This window comes from Ciona intestinalis, unplaced genomic scaffold, assembly GCF_000224145.3.
Source record: "Ciona intestinalis unplaced genomic scaffold, KH HT001061.1, whole genome shotgun sequence".
Lineage (NCBI taxonomy): Eukaryota > Metazoa > Chordata > Ascidiacea > Phlebobranchia > Cionidae > Ciona > Ciona intestinalis.
In genome coordinates this window covers 41,144-53,746 of record NW_004191382.1, presented here as the reverse complement: position 1 = coordinate 53,746, position 12,603 = coordinate 41,144, and the positions used below count along the sequence as shown (strand labels likewise).

Below are 12,603 nucleotides of genomic sequence, written 5' to 3'. Positions count from 1 at the left end.
CGGTTGACAGCGTTGTAGGGTAGACAAGCGGTTACATTCCGACAAACTTCTTCTACCGTTGCATCGTTTGCACATTACTGTTCCTGCAAATTCAATTGTCTTTTACACACACATTTGTGTCTATTACAATTTTAACTTAAAAATAACTAAACATAAATGGCTCGTTTGTCTGCTAGCGACCACGCTTATTTTCTTCCAACTAAATGTAAATATGTTTTTACTTGTAAGCGTGTTTTAACAACTGTTGTTTTGTCGCTATATCCTTTTTTCGTTAAAAATATTTCTAAATCTTCGCTAACGTAATCGAAGAGACAAATAAAAACAACTAATAATATGAACTATACAGCTTAATCGTTTTTTAACGGCTCTCGTTGGACAAATAAAGTTATTATTATCACTGTATGAAATAAAGTTACTATATATCCCAACAATAATCACATATACTTACCTTGTGATCTAGAAGATCGGTCCATGCCATTGCAATCTAAAAAGTGTAAGTATATGAAAAACTGTTATATATAGGGTGGGAGAGATGGGGCTCATTTTCATTCTATTATCTCGTCTCTCGTCCCATTTGGTAGTAAACAAAATACATTTAAATAATTATAAAACCGTATCCTCACGACTCCCATAGACCGTTGTTTATTGTTTAAAACACGATCAGATTTGGATATTATGTGCTAAAGGTGTTCCATTTTCTCCTATACCCTCCTATATAGTAGGGTGGGGGAAGATAGGACACCTTTACATTCTATTTTCTCGTCTTATGTGGTAGTAAACAAAATACATTTAAATAATTATAAAACCCTATCCTCACGACTCCCATAGACCGTTGTTTATTGTTTAAAACACGATCAGGATATTTGGATAGTTTGTGCTAAAGGTGTTCCATTTTCTCCTACCCTAATATATAGTAGGGTGGGGGAAGATGGGACACATTTACATTCTATTTTCTCGTCTTATGTGTTAGTAAACAAAGAACATTCAAAGAAATATAAAACTGTAACCTCACGACTCCCATAGACCGTTGTTAATTGTTTAAAACACGATCAGGATATTTGGTTGTTATGTGCTAAAGGTGCCCTATCTTACCCCACCCAACTATATATATAGTAGGATGGGAACAACTTTAACACATAATATCCAAATACCTTGATCGCGTTGTAAACAATTAACAATGATCTATGGGAGTCGTGAGAATACGGTTTTAAAATTATTTAAATGTTCTTTGTTTACTACCAAATGGGACTACGAAATGTTGTTTAAAACACGATCAGTATATTTTGACATTATGTGGTATAGGTGTCCCATTTTCTCCTAATCTAAAATATTACAGAATGATCAATTTAAAATAAACGAAAAAGTATTTTTATACCCGAAGTGCAAACAGGTGGAGTACTTGGTGACCAACGCCCAAAGTTGCAGATTAAAGTACTTTGAGATCCTTGGGCCATAACATATCCGGGTTTACATCTATACGTTGCTGTTGTACCATTGTTGTAATAGCTGCTACCGGCAACTACAATACGTGTGCTGCTAAACGTTGGACGATTACTGTTTGGTGATTGAGTTGGTGGATCAGGACATTCTGTAATACAATGATTTAGTATTTCAATAAAAAAATAGAAAAATACCTGTATTTGTCTTTTCGATTACGGTAGCAAAGATTTAGAAATATTTTAAACAAAAAAAAAGGATATAGCAACAAAACAACAGTTGTTAAAACACGCTTACAGTTAAAAACATATTTACATTTAATTGGAAGAAATAAAGCGTGGTTGCTACACCTAGCAGACGAACGAGCCATTTATGTTTAATTCTTATCAAGTTAAACTTCCAATGGAAATAAAAATGTGCGTAAGTATATTATGTTTTTACTTGTAAAGCTATCGAATAAAAATGATATAGCAATAGGGTGGGGGAATGGGACACCTTTTGCACATAAGATCCAAATAACCTGATCGTGTTTTAAACAATTAACAACGATTTATGGGAGTCGTGAGAATACTGTTTTAAAATTATTTAAATGTTCTTTGTTTACTACCAAATGGGACTACGAAATGTTGTTTAAAACACAATCAGTATATTTGGACATTATGTGCTAAAGGTGTCCCATTTTATCCCACTCCACTATATTACAGAATGATCAATTTAAAATAAACAAAAACGTCTTTATACCCGAAATGCAAACAGGTGGAGTACTTGGTGACCAACGCCCAAAGTTGCAGATTAAAGTGCTTTGAGATCTTTGGGCCATAACATATCCGGGTTTACATCTATATGTTGCTGTTGTACCATTGTTGTAATAGCTGCTACCGGCAACTACAATACGTGTGCTGCTAAACGTTGGACGATTACTGTTTTCTGATTGAGTTGGTGGATCCGGACATTCTGTAATACAATGCTTTAGTATTTTAATAAAAAAATAGAAAAATACCTGTATTTGTCTTTTAGATTACGGTAGCAAAGATATAGAAATATTTTAAACAAAAAAAAAGGATATAGCAACAAAACAACAGTTGTTAAAACACGCTTACAGTTAAAAACATATTTACATTTAATTGGAAGAAATAAAGCGTGGTTGCTACACCTAGCAGACGAACGAGCCATTTATGTTTATTCTTATCAAGTTAAACTTCCAATGGAAATAAAAATGTGCGTAAGTATATTATGTTTTTACTTGTAAAGCTATCGAATAAAAATGATATACAGTAGGCTGCGGGGATTAGGAAACCTTTTGCACTTTTATCCAAATATTCTTATCGTATTTTAAACAATTAACAACGGTCTATATGGGAGTCGTGAGGATACGGTTTTATAATTCTTTGAATGTACTTTGTTTACTATCTAATTTGATGTGAAAATAGAATAAAAGGGTGTCCCATCTTCTCCCACCCTACTATATTGAAATAATGTATAATAGGGTGGGGGAAGATGGGACACCTTTCACACATAATAACCAAATATCCTGATCGTGTTTTAAACAATTAACAACGGTCTATGGGAGCCGTGAGGATAAAGTTTTATAAAAAATCGTTGAATGTTTGTTTACTACCAAATTAGAGGAAAAAATAGATTAAAAAGGTGTCCCATCTTCCCCCACCCTACTATATGAACTTTACTGACTTGGTATCGGAGGTTGTATGAAAAAACGTAGTATAACAATGTTGGACACCGAAGAATTGTTTGGTACCTCATCGCTCGCTATTATTGCTATGGCAATTCTGCATGAAAAGCAATTGATTACAAGATACGAATCTTAACTTGTACAGAACGGCGCCCTTTCACAAGGTTAGCCTGCCTCTAACTTAGAGGTAATGGGTTCGAGGCACTTCGCTGCTACCTATATGGGCGCACGTGTCCTTGGGCAAAACACTTAACGAAAATTACTCCAAAACAGTGATCAATAATGGGTTGTCCAAATTATCTGCCATACATAAAAAATCCCTTAAAAATAATCACCCACAAAGTAACATACTTGGCAACTCGTAAGCTGGCACGAGGTGTATGAAACAGAACACCCGTGTTATAACGACTGTCGTTTTCCGGCCACGCGAGGACAAAGCAAGTTACATTCATTTATTCATACATCCATTACCTTATAGAACCTGTCATGCCCGTTATGTTTGGTGAAGGAATAGTAAAGGTTTCTCTGGTATTTGCTATTTGCGGTTGAATTGAAGTTACTGGGCAAATGTTTTCCTCAAAATTTGTTGAAAGGTTGTTTGGATTCCCCAAAGTATAACATACGTTGTACGATGTGGCTGTAATAATAAAATGTGATATGGTATAATATAGTAGGGAAAGATGGGACACCATTTATTCTGTTTTCTCATCCCTTTTTGTAGTATGCAAAGTAAATTCAAAGAATTATAAAACCGTATCTTCGGGACTCCCATAGACGGTTGTTAATTGTTTAAAACACGATTAAGGTATTTATATATTATGTGTTAAAGGTGTCCCATATTCCCCAACAGTACTATAATATCCAAATATCCTGATCATGTTTTACAAAATAAACAACGGTCTATGGGAGTCGTAAGGATACAGTTTTATAATTATTTTAATATTCTTTGTTTACTAGTACCATCTAATTAAACGAAAAAAAAAAATAAAAAAAAGTGTCCAATTTTTCCCAATTTACTTTATTATCCAAATATCCCGATCGTATTTCAAACAATTAACAACGGTCTATGGGAGTCGTGAGGATACAGTTTTATAATTCTTTGAATGTTCTTTGTTTACTACCAAACCGGAGGAGAAAATAGAATAAAAAGCCACATTACATTACAATAATATTTTTACCTGTTCCTGAATCTGCATCGTCGCCTGGTGCTGTGAAAGACAATCTGATCCCACTGTTTCGGTCATTGGGGTCAACGTGAACCGCTGTGAGGTCATTGATACGATTTGGTGCCAAATCATCAGGACGAACAGATGGGGCAGTAGTTACAGGTCTATTATACACAAAAATTAAATAAAATCGGCAAGTATGAAAGAAAAATGACAGTCGTTATAATACGGGTGTTCTGTTTCATACACCTCGTGACTGACTGAATGAATGAATGAATGAATGAATGGATGAATGAATGAATGAATGCGTGAATGAATGAATAAATGAATGAATGAATGAGTGAATGAATGAATGAATGAATGAGTGAATGAATGAATGAGTGAATGAATGAATGAATGAATGAATGAATGATTGAATGAATGAATGAATGAATGAATGAATGAATGAATGAATGAATGAATGAGTCTATAGTAGGGTGGGGGCAAATGAGACACCTTTTCATACTATTTTTTGTACCATTAGTAGTAAACAAAGAACATTAAAAGAATTATAAAACCGTATCTTCAAGACTCACATATAGACCGTTGTTAATTGTTTAAAACACAATCAGGATATTATGTGCTAAAAAGGTGTCCCATCTTCCCAGGATATTATCTGATAAAGGTGTCCCATTTTTATTACCGGGCATAATATAAACAATGTTTGAACAGTTATCTGACAGAAAAAACATAGTGTAACTGGAAAATGTAGTGTAGACTTTTTCAAGGAAAATAGTTTGTTTTTATTTACAAAACTTATATGACTCGCTTGTCTGCTAGGCGACCACGCTTATTTTCTTCCAAATAAATGTAAATATGTTTTTAACTGTAAGCGTGTTTTAACAACTGTTGTTTTGTCGCTATATTTTGTCTTCTTGTTAAAAATATTTCTAAATCTTTGCTACGGTAATCAAAGAGACAAATAAATTTAATAACATTATCCTATTATACCCGATAAATTCGATTCCAGTGCCCGTTTGAACTCTAGTGAAAACCCCGCGTTCATTTGATTCGTTTGATAAAGATTCCCCAGCCTCACGGTTACCGGTTACAGTGCCTGCGAACCAAGTATATAGTAAAGCGGGGTGAGGTGGGACACTTTTCATTATATTTTTTGTCCCATAAAGTCGTAAACATAGAACATTCAAAATTTCATATGCTTCATGTTATATTATATGCTTAAGTTATATTAAAAATTATACGATTACTATACAGAAAACTTAATTCAATTTTTTCGTCCCATTTGGTAGTACAAAGAACATTCAAAAGAATTATAAACCGTGTCCTTACGACTCCTATAGACCGTTGTTAATTGTTTAAAACACGATCTGGATATTTGGATATTATGTGCTGAAGGTATCCCATCTCACCCCACAGTACTATACAATATTTCTAAAACATAATATAAAGATAGTAACGCTAGAATACTTACCGTTGTTTTGAAGTATTCCAAATATTAATGCAACTGGAGAACCAAACGTTTTTGAACCGGTCGAAATCATTGAACCGTTTACTTCGACCTATTCATACAAAAATAATATTACTGTAATGTAATTTAATGAATGTAACTTACTTTATCCTCGCGTGGCCGGAAAACGACAGTCACACGGGTTTAACAGCTCGTGCCAGCTTACGGGTTACCATGTATGTTACTTTGTAGGTGATTATTTTGGGGGATTTTTTATTATTTTTTTTACGTGTGACTGATAATTTGGACAACCCATTAGTGACCACTGGGTTGGAGCAATCGCCGTTAAATGTCTTGCCCAAGAACACAAACGCCCACAAATAGTACTATGTTATAATAACTTTATTTGTCTCTTTAATTACGGTAGCGAAGATTTAGAAATATTTTAAACAAAAAGACAGGATATAGCGACAAATTAACAGTTGTTAAAACACAATTACAGTTGAAAACATATTTACATTCAGTTTAAAGAAAATAAGCGTGGTCGCTACACCTAGCAGACAAGAGCCATTTATGTTTAATTATTTTTAAGTTTAAACTTCAAATAGAAACAGAAGTCTGCGTAAAGACACGTCTCGGTTACATTGTATATTTTAAGTAATAAGTAGCTACCTGTATACTGTAGCGTCCTCTTTCTCGAAACCCAATAAAGGTTCTTGAATATACGCCATCATTTATCGTGTTATCTGCTCCTTTGGAAATTAAATAAAGGAATGAATGAATGTAACTTGCTTTATCCTCGTATGTTCGAAAAATGCCAGTCGTTATAATACGGGTGTTCTGTTTCATACACCTTGTGACTGACTGAATGGGTGAATGGGTGAATGGGTGAATGGGTGAATGGGTGAATGGGTGAATGAATGAATGAATGAATGAATGAATGGTTGAATGAATGAATGGATGAATGAATGAATAGATGAATGGATGGATGAATGAATGAATGAATGAATGAATGAATGAATGGATGAATGAATGAATGAATGAATGAATGAATAAATGAATGAATGTAACTTGCTTTATCCTCATATGTTCGAAAAATGTCAGTCGTAATAACACGGGTGTTCTGTTTCATACACTTCGTGACTGAATGAATAAATGAATGTAACTTTCTTTATCCTCACGTGGCCAAAAATGACAGTCGTTATAACACAGTGTTCTGTTTCATACGCTTCGTGTTACCCAGTATATGTAACTTTGTGGATTGTGGATGATTATTATTTTATTTAGTTTTTTTTTATGTATGGCTGATAATTTGGACGACCCTTTAGTCACCACTGGGTTGGAGCAATTGCCGTTAAATGTCTCGCCCAAAGACTTATACGCTCACAATGGTAGCAGCGACGAGCATTGAACCCATTACGGGCTAAAGGCAAATTCTTACCTGCACCGTTATCCAATAAGATAAGTCGCTCTTCAGTGTAGTCTGGTTTTTCAATGACAGCAACCACAGACAAATAAAGTAAAGGAGGTCCCGGGTCTCCATGTGTTACCTGTTTTGAATTAAACCATTATCAATTCAGATCAAAACAATTGAAATTTTAATAACATTTAAGCAATAAATGAACTATGTATAGTATTTCTTATTGAGAGTACGATAGTCGTTTTAATATAGTTGTTGTGATTCATACACTTTATGCGCACTGACGAGTTCTTACATATGTAGTAGCGTGGAAAAGATGGGACACATTTTCATTCTATTTCTCGTCCCATTTGGCAGTAAACAAAGAACATTCAAAGAATTATAAAACCTTGTCCTCGCGACTTTCATAGCCCATTGTTAATTGATTAAAACACGACCAGGCTATTTATATATTTTGTGCTAAAGGTGTCCCATTTTCCCCCACCCCACTATATATAGTAGCGTGGAAAATGTGGGACACCTTTTCATTCTATTTCTCGTCCCATTTGGCAGTAAACAAATAAAACATTTACAGAATTATAAAACCATATTCTCACGACTCTTATAGACCGTTGTTAATTGTTTAAAACATGATCAGGATATTTGGATATTACGTTCTAAAGGTGTGTTTCCCCAACCTACTATAAATAAAAGTGTCTAACCGTAGCTTCAATAACAATAGGTCCAGCTATTCGTGTTGAAGTCGAGCGTGTTGAGGTTCGAACTACAATTGGCTGGACATTTTCTAGAGTTCTTGACGTAACTGACAAACTGACGGTATCCTTGTATTTAGAATTGATGGCGTATTTCCAAGTTCCAACCTAAAACGTGAATGAATGGATAAATGAACGAATGAACGAATGGAGTGAACGAGTGAACGAGTGAACGAGTGAACGAGTGAACGAGTGAACGAATGAACGAATAAATGAACGAATAAATGAATGAATGAATGAATGAATGAATAAAACAAATATGCCTACAAAACTAGACTAGACCTATATGCTAAATCTACTCGGTAAACTAAACTAAATTGTCCTTACCGTTGCTTTTCCAGGAATAACAAATTGAATAAATTTTAACGATTTGTCTGTTTGAGCAAGTGGATGACCTTCACAAGTACCAGATACACCAATAGGCAGTGATAGGTAGATACAGCCCCTCGCATCCGTTAATTGTATTGCTGAAAAGGTAGTTTGCTATTCAATACCTTATAGTATGGTGGGGGAGACGGGACACCTTCAGCACATAATATTCAAATATCATGATCGCGTTTTAAGCAATTAATAACGATCTAATGAGAGTCGTGAGGATACGGTTTTTATAATTATTCGAATGTTCTTTGTTTACTACAAAATTTGACGATAAATGAGAATGAAAATGCTTCCCATATTACCCCAACCTACTATATATAGTAAAGTGGGGGAATGTGGGACACTTAAGCACATATTAACTCTTATTACAAAAATCAAAATAGTTAACGATTTAATACCACGATTTGGAACGGTCATATTTTATTACCCAAACATTGACAATAATTTTTGCGTTTAACACCGATTTCTATTAACATTAGTCTTTTTTGACGTCTGCTTTTTATACTGTATTTTACTGTTAAACCCCTAACAGGTTTTGTTTATAATTCGTTTTTTTTTAATTTCCTAATTTGCCCCGTGTGCCACTTTGCCCCACTTTTGTTTATGAACAACTAGACACATAGTATAGTAGGGTGGGGGAAGATGGGATACCTTTAGCACAAAATATACAAACATCCTGATCGTGTTTTAAACAATTAACAACGGTCTATGGGAGTCTTGGGCATATAGTTTTATAATTCTTTGAATTTTCTTTGTTTACTACTAAATGGGACGAGAAAATGGGGTTAAAAGTTGTCCCATCTTCCCCCAACCTACTATACACATAAGTGTAAACTTACATGGTGGTTTAATTTGATAGGAAAATCTAAAAGTAGTATTAAGCCCAACAGTTTTGTCAATTTCGACCGTTCCATTGGCGTTTTGTTCAGCGGATAAGTTGTGTTGCCTGTATAAGATCTGTAATATATTTGTCATCAAAATTTAAATTAAGATATATAGTATTGTAGGGTAAGATGGGACACTTTAGCACATAATTTCCAAATAACCTGATCATGTTTTAAACAATTAACAACGCTTTATGGGAGTCGTGAGGATACGGTTTTATAATTCTTTGAATGTTCTTTGTTTACTACCAAATGGAACGAGAAATAGAACAAAAGGGTGTCCCATATTATTATTATTATTATTATATTGTGGTGTGGGGAAAGATGGGACACTTTGGCACATAATATCTAAATAGCCTGATCGTGTTTTAAACAACGGTCTATTTGAGTCGTGCTGAGGATACGGTTTTATAATTCTTTGAACGTTCTTTGTTTACTACCAAATGGAACGACAAAATCGACCAAAAACGACTCCTATCTTTCCCCAACCTACTATATGCTAAGTTTACCGTTGATACTAGGTTTCTGATATCGCCATCTTCATCAGCAATTACTGCAAATGCGCCTGTCAGTCGTCTCAGGTCTCTATCTTGTGCAAAAAACCATCGACCGCTGGTGCGGTTAACCAGCTGAACCAACGCAGTATTTTGTGTTGTTGTAAGGAAAATGGCATCTATTGTGCAACCCTTTAAAATAGAATAACCTTTATTTTTATTTTAAAATATGTTTAAATCTTCGCTATCGTAATCGAAGAGACCAATGAAAGTTATTATTATATTATTATTATTATTTTATTTGTATTATCGATTACGGTAGCGAAGGTTTTGAAAATTTTAAACGAAGATACAGGATATAGTGACAAAAATAACAGTTGTTAAAAAAAGCTTACAGTTGTTTATGTTATAACTACTGTCGTTTTCAGGCCACGCGAAGATAAAGTAAGTTAAATTCATTTATTCATTTAAATAAAGTTTAAACGAAAACGGAATATAGCGGCAAAAGAACAGTTGTTAAAACACAATTAGAGTTAAAATATATATACATTTAATTGGACGAAAAAGCGCGGTCGCTACACCTAGCAGACAAACGAGCCATTTATGTTTAATTCTTATCAAGTTAAACTTCTAATAGAAACAAAAGTGTGCGTAAAGACACGACCCGTACAGGGTGTGTCGGCTTTTAGAGGATTGACCCAAAGTACTTGGTAACCCATTGTTGGCACGAGGTGTATGAAACAGAATGTTTGTTATAACGACAGTCGTTTCCCGGCCATTTAAGGTTAAGTAAGTTGCATTCATTCATACTTATATTGACTTACCCTGTTCACCGCTCGTGAAGAGACATCAACTGTATAAGGCGACCTGTTCTCCATACCATCTGTCAGCACTACAATGTGTCCACATGGTTCAGTTGGATCATCACGTTCCATTTCCTTAATAAAGGGTATATAAACATCAGCCAAATAGAGATACATTATATGGTATAGGGGAAAACGGGACGCATTTTCATATTAACTTGATCGTGTTTTAAACAATTAACAACGGTATATGGGAGTCGTGAGGATACGGTTTTATAATTCTTTGAATGTTCTTTGTTAACTACAAAATGGGCTGAAAAAATAGAACGACACTGTTTCAGTTGTGACGCACATAAATCAATATAAAGAAAAATGTCTTTGTTTAGGCGGGTTGTCATTTGGGAATCTTTAGTGGACAGACAATTCACCAAAAAAATGGTTCATATATGGTAGGGGGGAACGGGATGATGGGACACTTTTTTATTCCATTTTCTTGTCCCGTTTAATAGTAAACAAAGAACATTCAAAGAATTTTAAAACTGTCTCCTTATACACTCTCATAGACCGGTGTTAATTGTTTAAAACACGATCAGGGTATTCGGATATCATGTGCTAAAGCTGTCCCATCCCCCACTCTACTATACACCCACACACGTTTACTAAGAAATTAAAACCATTTTTTATCTTATTGAATCCAATCTGCTTACTTGCATAGCGGCTTGTATGCCACATCCAATACAAGTTGAGCCGCCAGTTCTGTTCGGAAAACGTGAGCAGATATCAAAGCGATCTGTTTGGGAGTTTACGTGTCTGATTGGTAAAAGGGTCTGAGCGAAAGAATGAAACTGTACGATTCCAATTTTGTCTCCATCCGAAAGTAAAGAGCTTATAAACTCTGAAGTGCTTTGTCTCATCATAAGCAATCGTTTCTATTGCAAGAAATAAATGAATGAATGAATGAATGAATGAATGAATGAATAACTTACTTTATTCTAGCGTGGTCGGGAAACGACAGTTGTTATAACACGGGTGTCTTGTTCCATACACCTCGTGCCAGCCTACGAGTTACCACGTACGTTACTTTTTGAGTAGTTGTATTTTATTAATTTGGACAACTCGTTAGTGACCACTGGGTTGGAGCAATTGCAGTTAAATGTCTTGCCCAAGGACACATACGCCCACAATGGTAGCAGCGACGAGCCTTGAACCTATTACCTCTAGGGGAGATGCAGACACGCTAAACACTTTTTCATGTCACCGGAACAAAATAAAAGTAAAAAATACCAGAAATTAAAATGCGTACTTACTCCACGCATGCTGCCGGAAACGTCAAGAACGACAACAAAACGTCTGTTTTGAGGGGGTTTTACAACACGAAAAGTTGGGGTAAGATTTCTCAAGTTTGGGTTCGGTGGGTTAGCCCCTTCACGGAAGTCAGGAGAAGCACCTATAACTTCCCATAAGCTTTTCAAATTGCATTTAGCGTTTTGTTCATTGTCCGCCTCGCTGTTGTGAAAGTTGATTGGTTCGTTGGGATCGTTATGACAAAATGCTTCAACCTATATATGTAATATAATGTTAGATAAAATAAATAAATGAAACTTGCTTTATCCTTGCGTGGACGGAAAACTGCAGTCGTTATAAAACGGTTGTTCATACACCTTTTTTGCCAAATATATTGTGTTTTTTTTATAATTTATATTTATTTTTTTAATCAGTTTGAATAAATGAATGAACGAATGTAACTTACTTCATCCTTGCGTAGCCAGAAAACGACAGTCGTTATTACACAGGTGTTCTGTTTCATACACCTTGTGCCAGCTTATAGGTTACCATGTATGTTACTTTGTAGGCAAATATTTTTTTGTCATTTTTATGTATATAGTAGGGTGGGGGAAGATGGGACACTTTTATCACATAATATCAAAATATCCTGATCGTGTTTTAAACAATTAACAACGGTCTATCGGAGTCGTGAGGATATAGTTTCGTAATTATTTGAATGTTCTTTGTTTACTACTAAATGCGTCGAAAAATCGAGTTAAAAGGCGCCCCACAGTATACTGTATATATGGCTGATATTACAGCGTATAACCTCATATTCTATAACTATGAACGTATGAATGAATGTA

General features: G+C 34.8%; 1 protein-coding gene across 1 annotated transcript in view; it reads right to left on the bottom strand.

The window, feature by feature from the left end:
• Positions 1–12,603, bottom strand: part of LOC100176515 (calcium-activated chloride channel regulator 1-like) — a 16,341-nt gene that overhangs the window by 245 nt on the left and 3,493 nt on the right. Inside the window, exons 6-23 of the mRNA XM_026839858.1 lie at positions 11,779–12,030; positions 11,179–11,400; positions 10,493–10,606; positions 9,684–9,860; positions 9,130–9,247; positions 8,240–8,379; positions 7,862–8,020; positions 7,182–7,290; positions 6,413–6,492; positions 5,765–5,852; positions 5,284–5,389; positions 4,306–4,457; positions 3,599–3,764; positions 3,127–3,224; positions 2,179–2,391; positions 1,376–1,588; positions 449–484; positions 9–83 (exon numbers count right to left, since the gene is read on the bottom strand). Of these exons, the coding sequence (XP_026695659.1) occupies positions 9–83; positions 449–484; positions 1,376–1,588; positions 2,179–2,391; positions 3,127–3,224; positions 3,599–3,764; positions 4,306–4,457; positions 5,284–5,389; positions 5,765–5,852; positions 6,413–6,492; positions 7,182–7,290; positions 7,862–8,020; positions 8,240–8,379; positions 9,130–9,247; positions 9,684–9,860; positions 10,493–10,606; positions 11,179–11,400; positions 11,779–12,030 (2,518 nt within the window). The remainder of the gene's footprint in view (positions 1–8; positions 84–448; positions 485–1,375; positions 1,589–2,178; positions 2,392–3,126; positions 3,225–3,598; positions 3,765–4,305; positions 4,458–5,283; positions 5,390–5,764; positions 5,853–6,412; positions 6,493–7,181; positions 7,291–7,861; positions 8,021–8,239; positions 8,380–9,129; positions 9,248–9,683; positions 9,861–10,492; positions 10,607–11,178; positions 11,401–11,778; positions 12,031–12,603) is intronic.